The sequence below is a fragment of the Phacochoerus africanus genome, chromosome 3 (assembly GCF_016906955.1).
Source record: "Phacochoerus africanus isolate WHEZ1 chromosome 3, ROS_Pafr_v1, whole genome shotgun sequence".
Classification (NCBI taxonomy): domain Eukaryota; kingdom Metazoa; phylum Chordata; class Mammalia; order Artiodactyla; family Suidae; genus Phacochoerus; species Phacochoerus africanus.
The window spans coordinates 149,012,615-149,032,919 of NC_062546.1; the positions used below are offsets into that span (position 1 = coordinate 149,012,615).

At 38.6% G+C, this 20,305-nt stretch overlaps 1 protein-coding gene across 2 annotated transcripts in view; it reads right to left on the reverse strand.

The window, feature by feature from the left end:
- PDE11A (phosphodiesterase 11A) overlaps window positions 1-20,305 on the reverse strand; it is a 424,697-nt gene that overhangs the window by 158,591 nt on the left and 245,801 nt on the right. For both annotated transcript variants that reach the window (XM_047772960.1, XM_047772959.1), the window contains exons 7-9: window positions 16,599-16,674; window positions 14,233-14,300; window positions 13,199-13,291 (exon numbers count right to left, since the gene is read on the reverse strand). In XM_047772960.1, coding sequence (XP_047628916.1) covers window positions 13,199-13,291; window positions 14,233-14,300; window positions 16,599-16,674 — 237 coding nt within the window. The remainder of the gene's footprint in view (window positions 1-13,198; window positions 13,292-14,232; window positions 14,301-16,598; window positions 16,675-20,305) is intronic.

A 20,305-nucleotide genomic window follows, 5' to 3' on the forward strand; every position in this document is an offset into this window, starting at 1 on the left:
CATTCTTTAGACCATGACAGAGGTGGTAAATTATTTGAGGGTGGATTTGATTTTGGAAAACCACCAAATATCACATAACATGAAATAAGATGAATACACAGTCAACTTTCTTGTTAAAAAGCAAAGTATGACAATGAAGTACTGAGATGAATTTTCTCTCTATAACCACCAGAATGATCCCTCTAAAATGTCAAGCAGCTCAAGTTCCTCGCCTGAGGAAAGTCCTCTGATGGTTCTCCTCCATTGCCTTTACAATTAAGTACCAATTCCTTGCAGTTCCACAAGCACCTTGGTGATCTGGCCCCTACTACCTCTCCAGCCTCAGGCCCTGCCTCTGCCCCTCTGTGCCTTTTGCCCCTAGCTGTACTGATAGCCTGAATAGCACGCAACCTCAGCCCTCCCGGCTTCTGCCAAACAACCTTCCTTCTCCCTAGTATGCTCCAGCTAGTTGTCTTTTAAAATTGTAAAGCTCGGAGTTCCCGTCGTGGCGCAGTGGTTAACGAATCCGACTAGGAACCATGAGGTTGCGGGTTCGGTCCCTGCCCTTGCTCAGTGGGTTAACGATCCAGCGTTGCCGTGAGCTGTGGTGTAGGTTGCAGACGCGGCTCGGATCCCGCGTTGCTGTGGCTCTGGCGTAGGCTGGTGGCTACAGCTCCGATTCAACCCCTAGCCTGGGAACCTCCATATGCCGCGGGAGCGGCCCAAGAAATAGCAACAACAACAACAACAACAACAAAAAGACAAAAGCCAAAAAATAAAAATAAAAAATAAAAAAAAGTAAAATTGTACAGCTCACTGACACCTGTCACTCAGAAGTTACCTTCCCTACAAAGCGGTAAGGACAGAACTCTGACTAAGATGCCCCTCTTCCATGGCTCTCAACCTCATACCCTTTTGTTTCCCGGAACTCATCACTTTGTATGGCAACCACACTCTCACCTGTCTCCATCCTCTGCTGCGCTGAAATTACCTCATGTTGTGCTGTGGCTTATGAAATTTATATACCATCCATCTGTATGTATATACCTCAGGGTTAGGTGGGTTCTTGGCACATAATAGATAATCCATTCATTACAATAATGATTATTTTTTACAAACCTCATAGTTGTCATGGAGGTATTTCAGAAATAGTTAAATGATGATAGGATTATTAGAAGAAGTGCACAGATTCCCCAGTTGACTATTTTTGCAAGGAAGCACTGCTTATTCATATCTATGAGTCTTTGTTGCTGTTAAGAAGTTATCCTACTGGATTCTGGTATAAAATGATGTCTTATAAATAAAGTAGTAGTTTATTAATAATAATAATTATTATTATCATAACCCAAAGTATAATTATTATTGTTATTATTATTATAACCCAAAATATGAAATGAATACCCTTGAGTCCACACTGAAAGTAAATAAATAATTGAATAAACAAACAAATAAATGATTAGAAGAGACAAATATCTTCACAGAAGAATACAGAAGTATTCTAGATCATTTGTGTGGCTAATTCTCCCTCAAGAAGGTCAAGCATAACTCCCCACTCCTTAGGTGTGGCTGTGCAGCGACTTCCTTCCAAGTTTTTGGAATGGGAAGGCAGGGAGAGGAACTCTGCAGTGAGGAGATCTGACAAACACTGCCCTGGTCAGATGATCAAGGTCAACATCAACAATGATAAGTCATTTCAAAAGTATGTGCCTTTGGGAGTTCCCGTTGTGGCTCAGTGGTCAATGAATCCAACTAGGAACCATGAGGTTGCGGGTTCGATCCCTGCCCTTGCTTAGTGGGTTAAGGATCCAGCGTTGCCGTGAGCTGTGGTATAGGTCACAGATGCAGCTCAGATCTGGTGTTGCTGTGGCTGTGGCACAGGCCAGCAGCCACAGCCCTGATTCGACTGCCTGGGAACCTCCATATGCCGCAGGAGCAGCCCTAGAAAAGGCAAAAAGACAAAAAAAAAAAAAAAAGTATGTGCCCTTGACACGATGTGACAAATCGGCACTCTACCTCTGTGGTCTTCATCCCTCAAACCCATAATTTCGGTCTCATCATGAGAAAAACATCAGACAAATCCCAATAAAGAGACATCCTCACAAAATACTCTGATCAGTAGTCCTCAAAATTGTCAAGGTCATCAAAAAAAGAAATCCTGAAAAACTGTTAGCCAAGAGGAGCCTAAGGAGACATGATGACTGAATGTAACAGAGTTTTCTGGATGGGATCCTGGGACCAAAAAAGGACATTAGGTAAAGCCTAAGGCAATATGAAGAAAAAAATGGACTTCAGTTAATAATAATAATGTAGCAATATCAGTTCATTCATTATAACAAATGTACCGCACTGATGTAAGATGTTAATGACTGGGGAAACTCGGAGCAGCATGTGTGGAAACTCTCTGTAATATCTTTCCAATTTTTCTGTAAATCTACAACTAGTCTGAAAACGAAGTTTATTTTTTAAAATGTTATCTTGCTGATTCCCCAGGCAGGGTCGCCCTTTGCACAAAATAACCAAATGAAAACCTAGAACTTATCACTAAAACTGAAAACCTACTGCTAGATTCTGGGAAGAATTTTCTCCATTTATAAGGCAGATGCAGCCAGACAGAGGAAAATAACCCCTGAAACAAATAAAGCAGGCCCACCCGGGCCCTGAAAGAAAATGGACGGGGCAGGGAGGGGCATTGTTCCTTCTTCTGCTGTCAGGGCTCTTACCCTAGGATCTGCACTAACCAAAACAGCAATCAGCTGACCTTCTACTGAATGGCAGCTGTCTTTGAAATATTAGCCTTCATCTTGGGGCACAGAATCACTGCAAATAAAATACTGCATAACAGCGGGGACCTTATAACATAAGTAACAATTATTATTGACACTTTATGAGGACTGTGCTAAAGATTTTACCTGAATTATTTCCTTTTAGTCTCATAATAATCCCACAAAGCTGGGAAGAGGGAAAAATGAAGCACAGAGAAGTTAAATGATTGCTGAGAGATACACAGAAAAATGGCAGAGCTGGAATTAAAATCCTAACAGTCTAATTTTAAAGCCCACACTTTTAACCATTCTACCGCACTCTGTACAAATCCTTACTAGCAGCATATACTGAGGATTGGATTCTTATTGTACTTTTATTGTGATTTTTATTTGTACTTACTGGATTCATTCAGCAAAGATTTCTTGCATGTCTACTATGTGTCAGGTCCTGTGCTGGCACTGGACACATAAAGGTGAACCAGATACACAGACACACCCTTGTATCCAAGGGATCCACAGTGCACTAGGTTAGGGGGAGAATACACCATTTCAGCCCAGCAGAACCATGCTGGATCCGAACCTACATACTGGATGCTGAGTATCAAAGTGGAACTAAGTACCTCAATTTACTTCCCTTCTGTATACCTAATAAAGGAGATTCCATGGCACATAAGTGGACAGTGAGAGAAGCTCAAGGCCAATCACAAAGCCTTGCTGGTTGGCAAACACTGAAATCCAAGAGAAAGGGGATCATCATCATGAAAACTCAGATAATCATTTCCTGCAGCAGTCATTACCTTTCAGAAATCTTATGCTAAGTGTCTTCAACAAGATACAAGAAGAAAGAGCCTCACTGAAACTAGAGCAGAAGACTATACAGGTAAAACGTGTTTGGATGAAATTTTAAAAACAAACAAAAGAACGAGATAAAGTTCAGCTGTTACTTTCTCGGGGGGCTCTCTGGGACATACCACAGTAGCCCCCTATTTCTAGTCACTCTTTTTGAAAACATCTTGCCTTGTTTTCTTTATGACATAACATCATGAATTTATCTTGCTATTGTATTTGTTTACTTATCTACTGCCTATCTTTTCACACTAGAATATAAGGTCCATGAGAATATGAATATTATTTGTTTACTACGGAATCCTCAGTGTCTAGAACAGCATCTACCACAAAGTAGAAGTACAACAAATACACATACAAATGGAGATGTGTTGTTAACATATGGGCAATTTTCAAGGAAACACAAATTATAATAATTATAATAGAATTTAAACACACACTGGGGTAAATAAAAAATTTTTTTAAACTGCAAAAGCTCAGGATTGACAGATCAATGGAAAAGAACAGACAGGCTAGAAATAATCTGATTTATGGTCAAATTTGTAGGCAATGGGAAGCCACTGATGGTTTTAGAGTAGAGGAGAGATACAACCCATATTTTACTTTAGGAAAATAAATCCATACATTATGAGTGGAAAAGAAGAAATGAAAGCCAGGATTATTTACTTGAGTAAGTAGCATTATTACAGGAAAAAGGAAATAAAGACCTGAACTGTGGAGATGGCAATGGCAAAGGAGATACTGCAGGGACAAAACTGACTGGACCTGGCAAGTGGCTGGATGTGGAAAGTGAGGGAGAAGAGAAGTTAATGACAAACCACTGTGAATCCTATCAATATTCTATTAATAACATAATACATATTTTTAATGGAATTTATAATTGTTACATATGTGAAGTCTGAACTTTTGGATGTATATACAGGAACTAACAGTTGGAAATAAAAGTCTGAAGCTTCAGAGGAGTGAAAAAAGTGAACTAGAAATACATATTAGGGATCATCTGGTTGGATATGGCAGCTGAAGCCAAATGAGTAGCTGAAATTACTCAGGGAAAGAGTGAGTAAAGAGAAAATAGGGATTTCCTACTGTGGTGCAGTGGGTTAAGAATCCAACTGCAGCGGCTCAGGTCACTACAGAGGCATGGGTTTGATCCCTGGCCTGGTGCTGTGGGTTAAAGGATCTGGTGTTGCATATGCTCTCTATATGAAACTGGTATATTCATTAAAAAAAAAAAAAAAAAAGGAGAGAGAGAGAGAAAATAGGAGAAAATGACTCAACCTTGAAGAATATTCAGAAGAGGGCTCAAGAGAGGAGGTTAAGAATAGACCAGAGAAGAACCACTTATGTGTAGAGTCTTAGAAGCCAAGGGAGGATGTAGGAGAAAACATGGAAAGCAGAACAATTTCTAGAGTTACCACTGATCTGCCTCTAACAAAAAGATTTTAAAAAATACTTTGTGGAGTTCCCACCGTGGCGCAGTGGTTAACGAATCCGACTAGGAACCATGAGGTTGCGGGTTCGGTCCCTGCCCTTGCTCAGTGGGTTAACGATCCGGCGTTGCCGTGAGCTGTGGTGTAGGTTGCAGACGCGGCTCGGATCCCACGTTGCTGTGGCTCTGGCGTAGGCCGGTGGCTACAGCTCCGATTGGACCCCTAGCCTGGGAACCTCCATATGCCGCGGGAGCGGCCCAAGAAATAGCAACAACAACAACAACAACAAAAGACAAAAAAAAATACTTTGTGACTTTAATTATCTACAGCAGATATTACTGAGACAGAAGAAATGAAAACAAATATACTTCCTCATTGCTAGCTCAAGGAATGCCCTACATAGAATTTGCTGAATTCATCTACAAAATTATAAACTGGTAATCACAGTTTTCATAGATATTTTACAAGACTATGTCCTAAATTTGCAAAACCAGGTGCTTACAGAAGCTGTTAGCAAGTCACAGAATGCTTCAGATAGCAATTAGGTATCTAATTAGGTATGTAATTAAGTTCATTCATTCATAAATAACACAAATAAGCAACTATTTCTTGAGTACCTACTATGGGTCAAGTACTATTCTAGGCACTGGAATAGAAACTGTTTCTTCTTTTACTAAAGAAAATGGAATTTTTACAGGAGTTCCTGTCGTGGCACAGCGGAAATGAATCCAACTAGGAACCATGAGGTTTTGGGTTCGATCCCTGGCCTTGCTTAGTGGGTTAAGGATCTGGCGTTGCCATGAGCTGTGGTGTAGGTCGCAGATGTGGCTCAGATCTGGTGTTGCTGTGGTTCTGGCATAGGCCAGCAGCTGTAGCTCCAATTAGACCCCTAGCCTAGGAACCTCCATATGCCGCAAGTGTGGCCCTGAAAAGAAAGAAGACAAAAAAAAAAAAAAAAGGAATTTTTACAGATAGCTGTAAAATTCTAGGAAATTACATGATGAGTCTTGTAATACAATATTAAAATTGCTGTTCCTTGTTTTTAAGGTTCATTGATTTTTGCTCTGGATCCTGATCTTTCCTATGGCCATGAAATAAACTAGTCATTTACAGGCTAATTACCATAGTGGACTGGTTCTTTTCTGTAATGGGAGAAAACATCAATAGCATGAATAGATAGGAGAAGAATTCAGAATGGGGGCTGAGCATAGGTGTTCACTGATAGCCTTCTAGAGAACTCCTCAAAAGAAAGCAGAGGAGGAGTTTCCACTGTGGCTCAGCAGAAATGAATCTGACTATCCTGGAGGACACATGTTCGACCCCTGGACCCCTGACCTTGCTCAGGGGGTTAAGGATCCAGCGTTGCTGTGAGCTGTGATGTAGGTTGCAGACGTGGCTCAGATTTGGCGTTGCTGTGGTTGTGGTGGAGGCCGGTGGCTACAACTCCAATTTGCCTTGTAGCCTGGGAACCTCCATATACTGTGGCTGCGGCCCTAAAAAGATAAATAAATAAATTGCTTAAAAAAAATACAGGAAGTGGGTTAAGAATCCTGCCGTAGTGTGATGGGTTCCATCCATGGCCCCAGAACTTCCACATGCCACAGGAGCAGCCAAAAGAAAAAAAAGAGAGAGCAAGTGAGTGAGTGAGAGAGAATGGAAGCCATTAGAAGTAGGTCAAAGAATAAATGGGTATTTAAAGCAGGGAGGAGAAAGCACCCTCTAGCCTCACCTCATTTCATCCACTGTCTCAACCTAATTCAACAATATTTATAAAGGAAGTACTAATATCCAATTCTGTGTCTGCCTTTTATGAAAGAAAACCTTGGAGATGTTATCACACAAACAGGTCACTCTATACCAATGGTTCTCGCCTTGCACCGTGTATCAGAATCACCAGGAAAACTTTTTGTAAATACATATGCTCTGTTTCTACTTCCAGAGATTTTGATTCAATCAGTTGAGAAAAGAGCTCAGGTAACGATGTTTTTAAAAGCACCCCTGTTGATTCTAGAGCGTGAAATATGCTAGAGCGTGAACTACCCTGCAGAGCCTGGGCAGCTTGTCATTGTAAATGAAATCTTTCTTTGGGCAACAGAAAGTAGCAAGTGAAAAGCTGAAGCCCACACTACCCGTTTAGTTGGTCTTTAAAGAAGTTCAACAAATTTGGCATAATTATTTTCTTAGTCCCTTTTGGGGTTGGGGGGGGGGGTGCCTGGGGCATGCAGAAATGCCTGGGGCAGGGATTGAACCCACACACAGCAGCAACCCAAGCCACTGCAGTGGCAATGCCGGATCCTTAACCCACCATGCCACAAGAGAATTCCTCCCAGGGCCTTTTAAACAGCCACAATATGATCATAAATTCATAAACCAGCTCAGTAAGAGCCTGGAATTTTCCCAGAAAACAGCTTCCAAAGCTTTTCTTTCCTTCCTTCCTTTCTTCCTTTCTTCCTTTCTTTCTTTCCTTCCTTCCTTCCTTCCTTCTTTCTTCCTTTCTTTCTTTTTATTTTATTTTTTTAAAGTAACTTACAATGTAATAGTGGCTACAATGGGGAACTAATTACCACATAACCATTTCAAGAAAGTAATTCATTTTGTGTTTCCTTTGGCTAAAATAGGTGTTTATATAATCCGACATGTTTTCAATCAGTAAAGAAGAATTTACAAGTGGGAACAATTCCATTTCTGCTAGTGTGTTGCATTTAGCTTTGTAACTGATAACTTGTATCCTACAAATAAACATGTGTCTTTGTATCCTACAAATAAACATGGGTCTTCCAAGGACTGACACTTCTCATTTGGACAATCATTGGATCATGGTCTGACAGTAACTTGGTCTGGAAAACATCATTTTGGTAGACAAAACAGGATGCTTAAGTGAGACTGTCTGAGCTTACAGTTGAGAACAACAGGTAGTGCAATCTAAAGGGAGTGCTAGGCTGCCTAGGTCTTCCATGCAGGACTTGAGAAGAAGATGCCCCAAACTAGTCCCACTGCCTCCAAGTTAAGGTGCTTGATCCCCATCCCTGCCTTGGGTAAAAAGGCTAACAGTTCACGAGAGAACCCCATACTGAGGATTTCTTAGGTTTTCTTGAGGCTCCTTCCAGAGAAAAGCTTGTAGGACCTAATATGTATTCCTCCAGAGCGTAGTATGGGAATAACTGGTTCATGCCTAAAACTTCTAAAGGTTAATGGGAAGGAGGAGAGAGCTGCTTTGAGGAGGACTTGCATTTCAATCTAATGGTTGAAGACATGTGAATTTTCCTATGGACCGAATGGACCCATGAAAGACATCCAGGCTTAAAAGGACTTTGACTTGGAAGCAACCCAAGTGTCTGTCAACGGATGAATGAGTACACAAAATGTAGTGTGTACTTACAATGGAATATTAACCAGCCTTAAAAAGGAAGAAAATTCTGACACATGCTACAACATGGATGAATCTTGAAGACATTATGCTAAGTGAAATAAGCCAATCACAAAAGGACAAGAACCGTATGATTCCATTTATATGAGGTATCTCGAGTAGTGAAATTCATAGACATAAACTAGAACAATGGTTACCACAAGCTGTGAGGAAAGAAGAAAGAGGAGTTAGTGTTTATTAGGCACAGAATTTCAGTTGGGGAAGATGAAGCAGTTCTGGAGATGGATGTCAGTGATGGCTGTATAACAATATGAATGTATGTAACGCCACTAAACTGTACACTTAAAAATAGTAAATTTTATGTTGTGTCTATTTTACCACACAAAAAAAACAGGCCCTGACCAAGAAGACTTCCTGGAAAAGTGAGATGATCCTCATAGAGGAAGGGTCTGGATGGGCCCCCGGAAGCCAGGGGCTGTGAGGGGACTGTAACCTGTCAGTTAGGAAAGCAAACCCACATCAGGGACTGCCATCGGGGGATTTCTAGCCCAGGCAGTTCTCCGAAGAATTTAGCAAGGCAACAAGAGAATGTTACTGTCTGATAGAGGGCTTGAAACCAAGTTAGGACAGCAGCAGTCAATGTAAGGCTTTGCTTTCCTCTGCCTCCTCGTGCTCTCTGCACCTTGGGGGAGGAGGTGAAGTGAGAAAGAGTTTAAAAAGCCCATTATGACACTCTCCTGATCATAGGCCTCTAATCCTGGACAAACGGAAAGCTCGGAGACTATATAATCGCCGCGTATGTCAGAAGTGCCGTGGAATCTGCCAGAGTTCACCCAGGAATGGGAAAGACCTATTCAAAAGAGTAAATTAAGGAAGAGGGATGAGAAAGAATAAAATGGCATTCTGTTGGCATCCTGTGAGTTTAACTTTTTCAATCACCCAGCTGGAGAGAAATCTCTCCTTGGAGCTTAGGAGAGCCTTCATGGGGAATCATCTCTTTTACATCTTTCCTTCTTTCTGCCTTCAGGAAGCCAGGCTAGTCTCTTAATCTTCACCTAAGGAAATACCCCAGAGGAGGGGGTACTTGGGAAGAGATGACACCCCCAAATAAATAATGATTTTCTGCTCATGGCTTATAAAGGGGGAAGGGGATACAGAGGTGTTGCTATGCCAGCCTGTGGCCAGCAAGTCTGTCACTAAAGTGTCTGTCAGCTCCCCCATCACAACCCTAGCTTCTCACTTTTGGAATGCTGATGTGGCTGCATGCATTCATTTATTTAATGCACTTATTGAGTACCATTAAATAGAAAGCATCAAAAGGAATAAAAGACATATAAAACATGACCACATGCTTTGAGGCACATAAGTCCTAGTAGAGGAAAACATACAGAATCACCATTAACTGTAATATAGGGGCAAAGAGAGAAACAACTATGAGATTAGAAGCTTTATAGAGAGAGGATTACATTTAAATCAAGCTTTGAATGATGGGACAATTTTGAGGGAAGATGGCATAATTGGAACAGACTAAAGTGGAGAGAACGTTAGAGCAAAGATCAGATGGCAGAGAAGCAGGTGGCTGATTTGTAGACTATGATGTAGTTGAGTTTGTAATTAGCATAGAAAACTCTGAGAAGAGAAATGAGGGCCAAGGGCAGGAAGATAGTTTGGTATGAGATTACAAGGGCTTCAAAGGCCAGAAGTTTGCAGTGCGATAGGTAATGGGGGAGTAATTTAAGGTCTGTGAGTAGGCGAATGATGCAATCTAAAATATGGTTTAGGAAGAGCAAATATAAGGCTATTACAATTGCTCAATCAAAAGGTAATGAAGCCCTTAAGTAGGATGGTTGCTGTGGCGATTGGAAAGGAGGAAATGGATGGGAGAGGCTTTGGGGACATAGAATAAATGGGGCTTGGCTCCTGATTGCATATGCCCTTTCCACACCCTCTGTTTGACCTTCATTCCTTTCCTCCTTTGATCATAAAGGTGTATAAGGTGTCCCTTAATACACTGACTTACATTTCCTGGAAAATTTCTCATCAGTGTTTGGTAAAGCTTCATTGCAGTATCTATGAAAGATACCCCAAAGGGCAATCCTTGATGTTGAAAACAAAGAAGTAAAATTCCACATCTATGTTTGTGTGTAGCTTCTTTGTATTCTAGACTTATAGGTAAAGTTCCCTCCCTTTTATCCTAGGATCCTTACTGTCTGAAAATGTAAACACACATCTGTATATTTTTCCTGAAATCTCTGCTGCTCATGTAAAATGGAAATCAGGATCATAAAAGTTATTAAAAGTGATAGTAAATTCCTTTTTTTTTTGTTCTGTTATTCAGCTTTAAGAGCATGTCTGCTCTCTGAGAGCCTTAGAGTATTAATTTTATATATTTAGGGGAAAAAAAAGACTTCAACAATAGAACTAAGTGATTGAATTATGAGAAACTAGGAAAAGCAATCATCAAATAATTGTGTTCATAATTCAATTGTTAAGTAAAATCCAGATAAGGTATTAGTCACTTCACTTTGTAAAGGCTAGAAAAGTAGAAAACATTTTGTATGTTTATATTTCTATTTTCCACCTTTTGTGGATCAAGCTAAAACAGGCTGAAGTTGCCAGCATGTGGAACAGGAAAGGGACTCTCTGGCAGGCAAGTCTTTTGGTGGAGGCTTTGCCCATGGAGATGAGCACTTTTTGATGACCTACATGCTGTTCTTGACATGGGGAATTTTGTCTAGGATCTAGAAAATAAGGGATCTGTTTTCAGCTAATGCTTTGAGCAGGAAATGATCTTCCTGATAAAATGGGCAAAAAATTACAACTCTTCTCCAGCCCCTCAATCAGCAGTTTTACAGCAATCTTGGGCTGAGCAGACTCCGAACTCATTGCTGATTAGGGACAGCTAGTGCTCTGGTTAATAAAACAGCTAACTGTAATGAAATGTTTTCTCTCAAAACTTTCCCTGCATTTTTAAAAATTATTCGAGTTAATTTTTCTTTTTAAAAATTTTATTATTATTAAAGTATAGTTGATTTACAATGTTTCATCAAGTTCTGTTGTACAACAAAGTGACCCAATCACTCACATTTCCCTCTGCTGTACAGTAGGATCCCATTGCCCATCCATTCCAAATATAATAGTTTGCATCCAAAAAACCCCCCAAATGCCCATCCATCGCACTCCCTCCCTTCCCCCCAGTCTGTTCTTCTTTATTGAACAGTTAAAATACCTTTCTCAGCATACCCATTTAACATATGAAAAACTGAGAGGGTAAGCAGCTTGCTCAAGAACAATAGCTGCTAAACCAGAATTCAATCCTAACTAGACTAAATCAGACTAATGTCAAAGACAAAGCTTTAAATCTTCTCCCTACATGGCCTTTGACTCTGATAAAGCTCACAGCCTCCTTCTGCAGGGGAAATGGATGTGGAGTGAGGCTGGCATTAAAAGACTATGGTTCCCAAGGGGGAGGAGGAGGGAGTGGGATGGACTAGGAGTTTGGGGTTAGTAGATGCAAACCATCACTGAGAATGGATAAGCAATGAGGTCCTACTGTATAGTACAGGGACCTATATCCAGTCTCTTATGACAGAACATGATGAAAAGATAATATGAGAAATATATATATATACACATTCTTTGGTTGGTTGTAGGTTTAGAGCTCACTTGTGTATTAATTCATCCTATAAATATTGTGTTTATTCCTTACTATAAGGTCTTACATGTAAACAAAGTGGGACTATCCCAGAAGGAGAGTACCCCCCCCTTCCTTCTGTTCTTTCCTTCCTCCCTCTCTCCCTCCCTCCATCCACCCATCCAAAACCATTCAATAAATACCACTTGTGTGCTAAGTACCTTGCCAGGTGCTGGGAATGGGACAAAAAAGATAAAAATCCCTGTGCTTCTAGAGTTCACTGTCTGGTTAGGAGAAAAAAATATATACAGAAAGGACTATTAATTTTACATCTTTTAAACATCAAATCAGAGTTCTGCAGGTACCACTGACTCATCTACTTACCCTCTCCCTTGGTTTTCTCTTTCTACCAATGTACACAGAATATTTTGAAGATTGTACATGCATTATGTCACACTGTTCTACATCATGTTATCTAGACATGGACACTTTATCTGCCCTACAAATTAGTATTTCATAGATACAAACAAAATCTTTGACAATAGCTACAGAGTAGAAGCTGACAAAAAAAAGCCCTGGGTCTACACAAGCCGTGATTCAGGAGAGATAAGCACTGTACTTTTAGAACTTAGTGGCCCTGAAGGGAGATTCAGTCACAGGCCTGGGAAACAGGTCAGCGTTCTCAGTGAGATGTATATGTCTGTTGGGGAGGGGGTGAGTTGGATAATCACAGAATCAGTTTCTCCTATCTGAGTCACATATCTCCATAGCGAGGTGTTTTTTTTTTTTTTCTTATAGTAAGAAAAGTTGAGAATTTCCAGAATATCTATACATATTCAAAATATGTTCATATTGCATTTAAAATCCTGACATGATTTTTGGATCATCATTTTTAATGGTTAAAATATTTAAACATTATTTAAAATCTGCATTTAACTGTGGAACATAGATGGAAGGGCTTCAAGGAACCTGTGATTACCCAGAAATTACATGTGCATATGTGCATTTTTCTAGAGAGGGTCTCTAACTTCCATCAAGTTCAAACCTATGACTCTAAAATGGTTAAGACCAAAGAATAGGTAATAAAAAACTGAGAAATTAAGCCCCATTATAAGGACTGTTTTTACTTCATAAAATTAGGGCCTGCTAGCATAAATTCTGATGTAAATATTGTACTTACATCAAGAGCCACGGACTGTTTGGCCCACGACTTCTTCACTTGATCATACATAATTGTATTGTTGATGCCAAGGCCACAAAAGATGACAAAAGCCTAGGAAAGAGGAAGCTCACTAATTAAAAACTGCAGTAACTCACTGACATAATGTAATATGAAAACAGGCAGTCATCTGGGATGGACCTGAAAGTATAATTTTATTGTACACAGAAGTAGGCCTTGGGGAAATATGTACATTAAAATTCTTAATTACTATTGTCATGTAACAACTTTATTGCTCACATTGCACATGAGAAAAATTATTAATATAACGTTATTGTGAAGAAATGACTTTATATATTTAAAAATGTACTTTAAGTTCATTTAAATGTGCTCTTGATTTATTTAGGCTGTGAACCGATTTTAGTAATTTCATTCCATTTAACAAAAAGAAACCTCTTTCAGTAGCTAGGCTATAAAATATTTTGGTAAAGAAACAAAGTGAGTGTATTCATAAGGTAGATGATAATGGGATGGAGGATTGATTTACAGCCAGTTAGTGAACAAGTCCTGACCTATTCTCAGCTAGGGAAAAATAATCATAGGGTTTTTATATTGGCTCCTAGTACAAAGTCTACTAGGAAGCCTGTTCAAAGCTAACCTCTGCAGCTAGAGGGCAGACTGGAGTAAAAGGAAGCTTGTGAGTATAAGAAAGGTGATGGCAGAGCTGGCTAGGTGTCTCATGACTGAACACCCACAAATAAGATAAGGATAAGACAATTTATACGTTGGAGATAGGAGGGAGGTGCTTTAATTCTGTACTGAGATTAAGAGAAAAATAATCAGTTGGGATAGAAATAATCTAATTTATGAGAAAAAGAGTCAAATCTTATCTAAACATTGATATATTCTTCAAATCTACCTTTAAATTTTGTCACACTATCAAAGAATAAGGATTAATAATTGCTAGTTAGTAATTATCTTTACTAATGCAGGTAAGCTGTAACCAGGAGACTACTGGTGACTCAGCTATAACCCCTGGTTCACAAATTTCTTACCTCAAAAAGTCGTTGATCTGCATCATCGAAAGGCTTCCCATCAAGTCTGTTTAACACTTGAGCCACTCCTGTGAGAAGAGATTGGGATGTGCGGTCATTTTCAGCACTCGACACTGTTACTACAACATAGAAACCCCAGATGACTTCATGCCTCTTTTAATCATTGGTTACTCTAACAATTGCTGCCTCCATGAGAGTAGATCTGAGGTGTACAGGGATGTAGTCTATTTTCCAGGTTGTGCTATCCAGACTGGGTCTCAGGGAAGCCTGGAGTTTTACCAGGCATCAATCAGAGTCCCTGAAAATGGTTTTTAAGATGACTATGGACAATAACTGATTTATCTGGCATCCATATATATACGTAATTATACAATGCACACATATACATCTATATGCCTAATATATATAACTGTGTGTGTGTATATATATGCATATATATACAATTACATACATACATATACATACATACATCTGAATATCTATAACTGGATATACAGACACATATATACACAATTACATATATATACACATATACATATATATCACCTGAATATGTATAACTGTGTGTATATGTATACCCATCTATACACACAAATATATATATAATATAAACAGTTTTTCAATTCTTGAAGCCCAGTGCTCGAGTGAGGCAGCATGGCATAGTGATTAAGAACACAGGCTCTGGAGTTACACTGTCTTGGTTTGAATTTCAACCTCATCATCCGTGGTGTTACCTTAAGCAAGTTACCTAACGTTTTTAACAGTGAATTTCCTCATCGGCAAAATGGAGATTAAAATTTAACTATCTCAGAAGATGAAATGAGATAACATCTGAATGTTTGTGAAGGATATTGCTCCACATGGGGTGGGGGGACCATTCAAGAAATGTTAGTGATTATGAAACAGTTAAGCTTCAAAGCAAGGTTAGTTTTGTTGCCTGCTACCAATGGGGTTCAACTAATCCTAACTTAATTTGTGTGTGTCTTCTTTCCAAAGTTCATTTCCAGAATTATATCAGATGTTTTGTGCATGACTATCAAAGTATACAAGTCTAACCAGAAAAATTCAGCAATCTTGAAAACCATACCCTTGTGTCTCTATTTAGTACAAACAAAAAAATTACTGTAATTCTAAAGCATGCTGATATTTAAAAAAAAAATACTTAACTTCCCATTTGGGAGGTAAATCAGCATATGCTAGAAGACATGTATAAAAAAACACAAATCTCTTAGTGTGTAATAGGCAAACCACAGTCTTAGTTTTGAAAAAATAGCAGATGTTTACTGTTAGGAATGAAGCATAGAACTGCATGTGAAATTGCCACTGGACATCTACAGATATCTCATGGTGTTTCTCATGGATTTTCTCTTGTCTTTAAACTTAAATACATTTGAAACTCTATACATGATGTAATTCATTGGTTTGTACTAGGGGCTCAAATTCTCAAATCTTAGAATATTCTTTCTGTTCAGTAATGTACTAACATTTTTCTGCAAATTAGGCAGACAGATGAAAAATTTTTCTTAGAATTCAAGTTGCAACAATATATACAGAATATTAAATCATTTGGTAAATAGCAATATCTTAGAGTTTAAGAGGCAACCTTGGGGGGAGCAAAGAGGCAAATACGTACATTAGTTACCAAATATCTTGGTTACATTTTATATCTTAGGAAAAAACTCCACATTTTCATTGTGTTTCAATAAGTTAACTTATGTTTTCATCCTTTTTGACTTCTTCTCAACTACTGACCCCTTCTTGCCTAGATTGCTTTCTTATGTCTGAGATTTTTCCGGACTGAAAGCAAAGGAATTGGGAGGGACAGAAAAAGGAAACTGCTTTGGCCCACGATTCCCTTATTCTAGGGAAAGTATAATCTATTTTGGAGCCGTCTAGGCAGAAAGATTCATGTTCAATACATGTATAACAATGCATGTCCTTTTTTCCTTTGGATTTACTCCATGTGTACAAGCATAGTGTAAATATATAAATGTACAAGGAGTTAAGAAACCTGAGTTTTATTTGGGACCCTGCTACCAACTCAAGTCTTTTTCCTCTCTCTCTCTCTCTCTCTCTCTGGGCCTCAATTTCCAGAGTAAAATAAGAGTTCAATTAGCTGCTTTCTGAAATCCCCTCTACCTTCAAAATGATTGGTTCTTATTTAAAGGGATAAATATTTGTTCACAGTCTTGATTAACATTACTTCATTAGGAGCCTACACCTATGAGATTATACAGGAGTTTGAGACATAAGTTGATGAGTACTGGTCATAAAAAGGGGGACATATAAAAAAGATATCTGATATGTTTTAAAATAATTTCCATTTCTTTATAGAAGAAGTTTGAACTATTTAAGTAATGTCTTACCAATTATTTGGTGGTTGCTATTCCAAATAGGCACACAGAGAACAGACCTTATGTGAAAACCAGATATCTGGTCAGCCTAGGATATAAGAAAGTAATTAATTAAAATTAAATATCATCTATCCATTCTGACTTAGAGCTTACCACTCTTCATAACAAATGTTTTAAAATAACTTTTAAAAAGATATAATCCAATTTTGTTTTTCTCTTTTTAGGGCCATACCTGCAGCATATGGAAGTTCCCAGGCTAGAGGTCGAGTCGGGGCTGCAGCTGCTAGCCTATGCCACAGCCACAGCAGCGCTGGATCTGAGCCGTGTCTGTGACCTACACCACAGCTCATGGCAATGCTGGATCCCTAACCCACTGAGCGAGGCCAGGGATTAAACCTACATCCTCATGGATGCCAATCAAATTCATTTCTGCTGAGCCACAATGGGAACTCCATAATGTAATTTTTAATGCATATATATACTCACCTGTCTCTTTTCATTTAAAACATCACAATGAACATCGCAAGGAAATCAAGCCCTAACTAAAGACGAATCAACCAATAAACCCACACCAGCACAACCTCCACCAATTCCTGAAGCCACAGAAAGTGGGATGGAAAACTATCTTGGTCATCATCATACCACCAGACAAGAATTCTGGCAACTGTTTCTGCTTTGAGTATTTAAAGCACTTTAATTAAACTAGGGGTCATACTTCTCTTTGATTGAGTACATCTGTTAGTAAAAAAAAAAAGAAAATGAGCCTACAATGCTGCTATATGTGTATTTATTTTGATACTCCATATTTCTAACATTACTGATTTATTACATATGTTGTAAAATCATATAAAAATTGAAGTTGCAAAGGATAAGGTAAATGTGGAGGTTCAACAATATTTTTGCACCTTCACAGATTGTCAGGAGAGATATCTGAAATGCAAATGTACAATTATCAGCATAGGAAACATCATTCAGAAACAAGCTCCACCTAATATTAAAACCAATGGTCCATATTTGAACTGTTAGATAAGAGCTACTAAAGACTAAAAGGGTGTCAGTGAATTGATATGACCTTGACTTCTGGTGATAAAGGTCAACCTGTCATATTAATCTAATCAGAGAAAAAAGATATTAAGTTTTGGATTCTGGTTGTTGGGATAAAAAGATATTTTTATATTTCAAAATATTCATTGTAGAAGTTAACAGCTACATAGTTTAAAAATTTGAAGTTGGAAGTTAGCTTACGCAGCTAAATTTTATATTTGGATGTTTTTGTTTGTTTTCCCCTGAGGAATTAATTTTCTAGATGTCTTCTACTCTTGATACCAACATGTTAGTTTCTTTCTTAAAGTAATTTTTTGGTCTTATTCTTGAAAGCTCTCACCATCCCTAGCTCATGAAGATATTCTCCTATTAGTTCCCTAGATTCTTTATTATCTTAACTGTCACACTTAGAACTACAATACAGCTGAAAATAATTTTTGAGTATAGTGTAAGCTGATAATCAAAATTTGTGTGTGTGTGTGTGTGTGTGTGTGTATCCAATGACCTAGAACTAATTATGGGGAGAAAAATACCTCTCACCATCATTCTCCAGAACCACTTTTTTCATTATCAAGAGTCTATGCATTTACGGGTCTTCTTCTGGACTCTATTCTACCTCATTGATCTATGTATCTATCCTATGACAATACCATCTTGCCTCAAATAATTAAGTCTTATACCAAGTCTTGGTATCTGGTAGTGTAAATTCTTCAACGTTGCCCTTTTTTAAGATTGTCTTAATCATTGTTGGCCCTTGGCATTTCCATATAATTTCAGAATCAACTTGAAGTTTAAACACACACATGTACACATACACAGTACAGATTTTTATTGAGATTCTACTGAATTTATCAATCAATTTAGGAGAGAATTGACATCTTTCATAAAATTGAGTATTACAATCAGCAAACATCCCTCTATTTAGAGCTCTTAAAAGCTCTCCAAGAAAAGCTTTATAGTTTTCTATGCAGAGGACTTAAGAGTAATTTTTACCTGGTATTTTAAAAGTCTGTGTTATTACAACTGGTATTATTAATTTATTTTCTAATGCTTTTAATTGACATATAGAAGTATAATTGATTTTTGCAAATTGATATATAGAGGTATAATTTATTTTTGAGTGTATATTGCTAAATTCAATTATTAACTTTAATATCTGGAGTGCTTTGAATTTTCTAGGCACATTATTATGCCATCTTACTCTTCCATTCTATGCCTTTTTAATCATGTGATTTTTAGATGATGTGATTTTTTTTCTTTTTCTGTTTTTTAATAGGGTGAATTATATCAATTGATTTTTAAGAATTCCAGAAAAAACAAAACCAAAAACGAGGGCATAAATCCATATAATAAATCAATCATCCATACACTCTTTCAACATGTATTTATTTACCACCCCCTATGCATAAGACACAATGCTGGCTGTTAAAGATGTAAAAATGAATTCAAATAGTTATTTCCCTTGAGGAGCTCATAGTCTAGTAAAATCAGTGTCTAAAACACTACTGAAAAGCCAGCAACTAACTGTGCTTAAAGAAATCAGGAGAAGTTTTAGCTCCTTAAAAGTGAGTCCTTGAAGATGAGGGTGACAATTATGACGACAAGTCAACATTTATTAACTGCTCATTCGATGACAGGTACCTTGCTCAGCACTTCCACGTGCGTTATTGCATATACTTGTTTAAACAGCCCTGTGAGGTAGGTGCTGTTAACACCTTCTCATCAGATAAGACTTAGAGAGATGGACTGCCTTGAAAGTGGACAGACTGGTTCAAAAGAAGCCAGACAATAGCAAACACATCCATCAAAGTTATCTTCCAAAAGAACAAAGTGGTGTTCTTCTCCTCCCTGAGGAGAGAGTCTGAATTTACAGCACTGCTAGTGAGCACAAAGAGAAAGAAGTAGATTTTAGTGAGGCTTGGGAGGTGTAACCTGCAGACTTGAGCTGCCCAGTGCAGCACTAGAGTGGTTGGGTGTGTTTTGTTTTGCTGAGGGTCATACGTAATTGCCAGTGGTCCTGTACTAGCACTGACCAGTAGGCACAATCGCCTCTACCAACTCTGGGATAACCATAGTCCCTGGCTAAACTCTCCTAGGAAATCTGAAGCAGCTAAAGGAGGAGGTCATAGTCCAAGAAGGAAGGGAACATGTGATGAGTAAGAGGAACAGGGAAAAGGCAGCCTGAGAGGCTTGGTGGTAAGAAAAACAAAACTTTGGCTGTTTGTGAAATAAAAGAAAATTTTGCTTACCAAAAATTGTTGTAGGAGTCCCCACTGTAGCTCAGTGGAAACAAACCTGATTAAGATCTATAAGGATGCAGGTCTGATCCCTGGCCTTGCTCAGTGGGTTAAGGACCCAGCGTTGCTTGGCTGTGGTGTAGGCCGGCAGCTGCAGCTCTGATTTGACCCCTAGCCTGGGAACTGCTATATGCTGCAGGTGTGGCCCTAAAAAAAGAGAAAAAAAAAATTCTATTTTCCCAAAAGGATTTTTGTTCTAGGGAGGTGAGGATATGTGTGTTTCCATTCCTACAAAAGATAACATTAAGATTCCTGGTTTGAGTAGGGGTGAGGGAGCTCCTTAAAGTGGGGGACATAGGAAGTTTGAGGGAAATGATTCACATAACAATTGTGAGGGCAACGGAAGGGAATGACAGAAGAAGAAACTGGTATTAATTG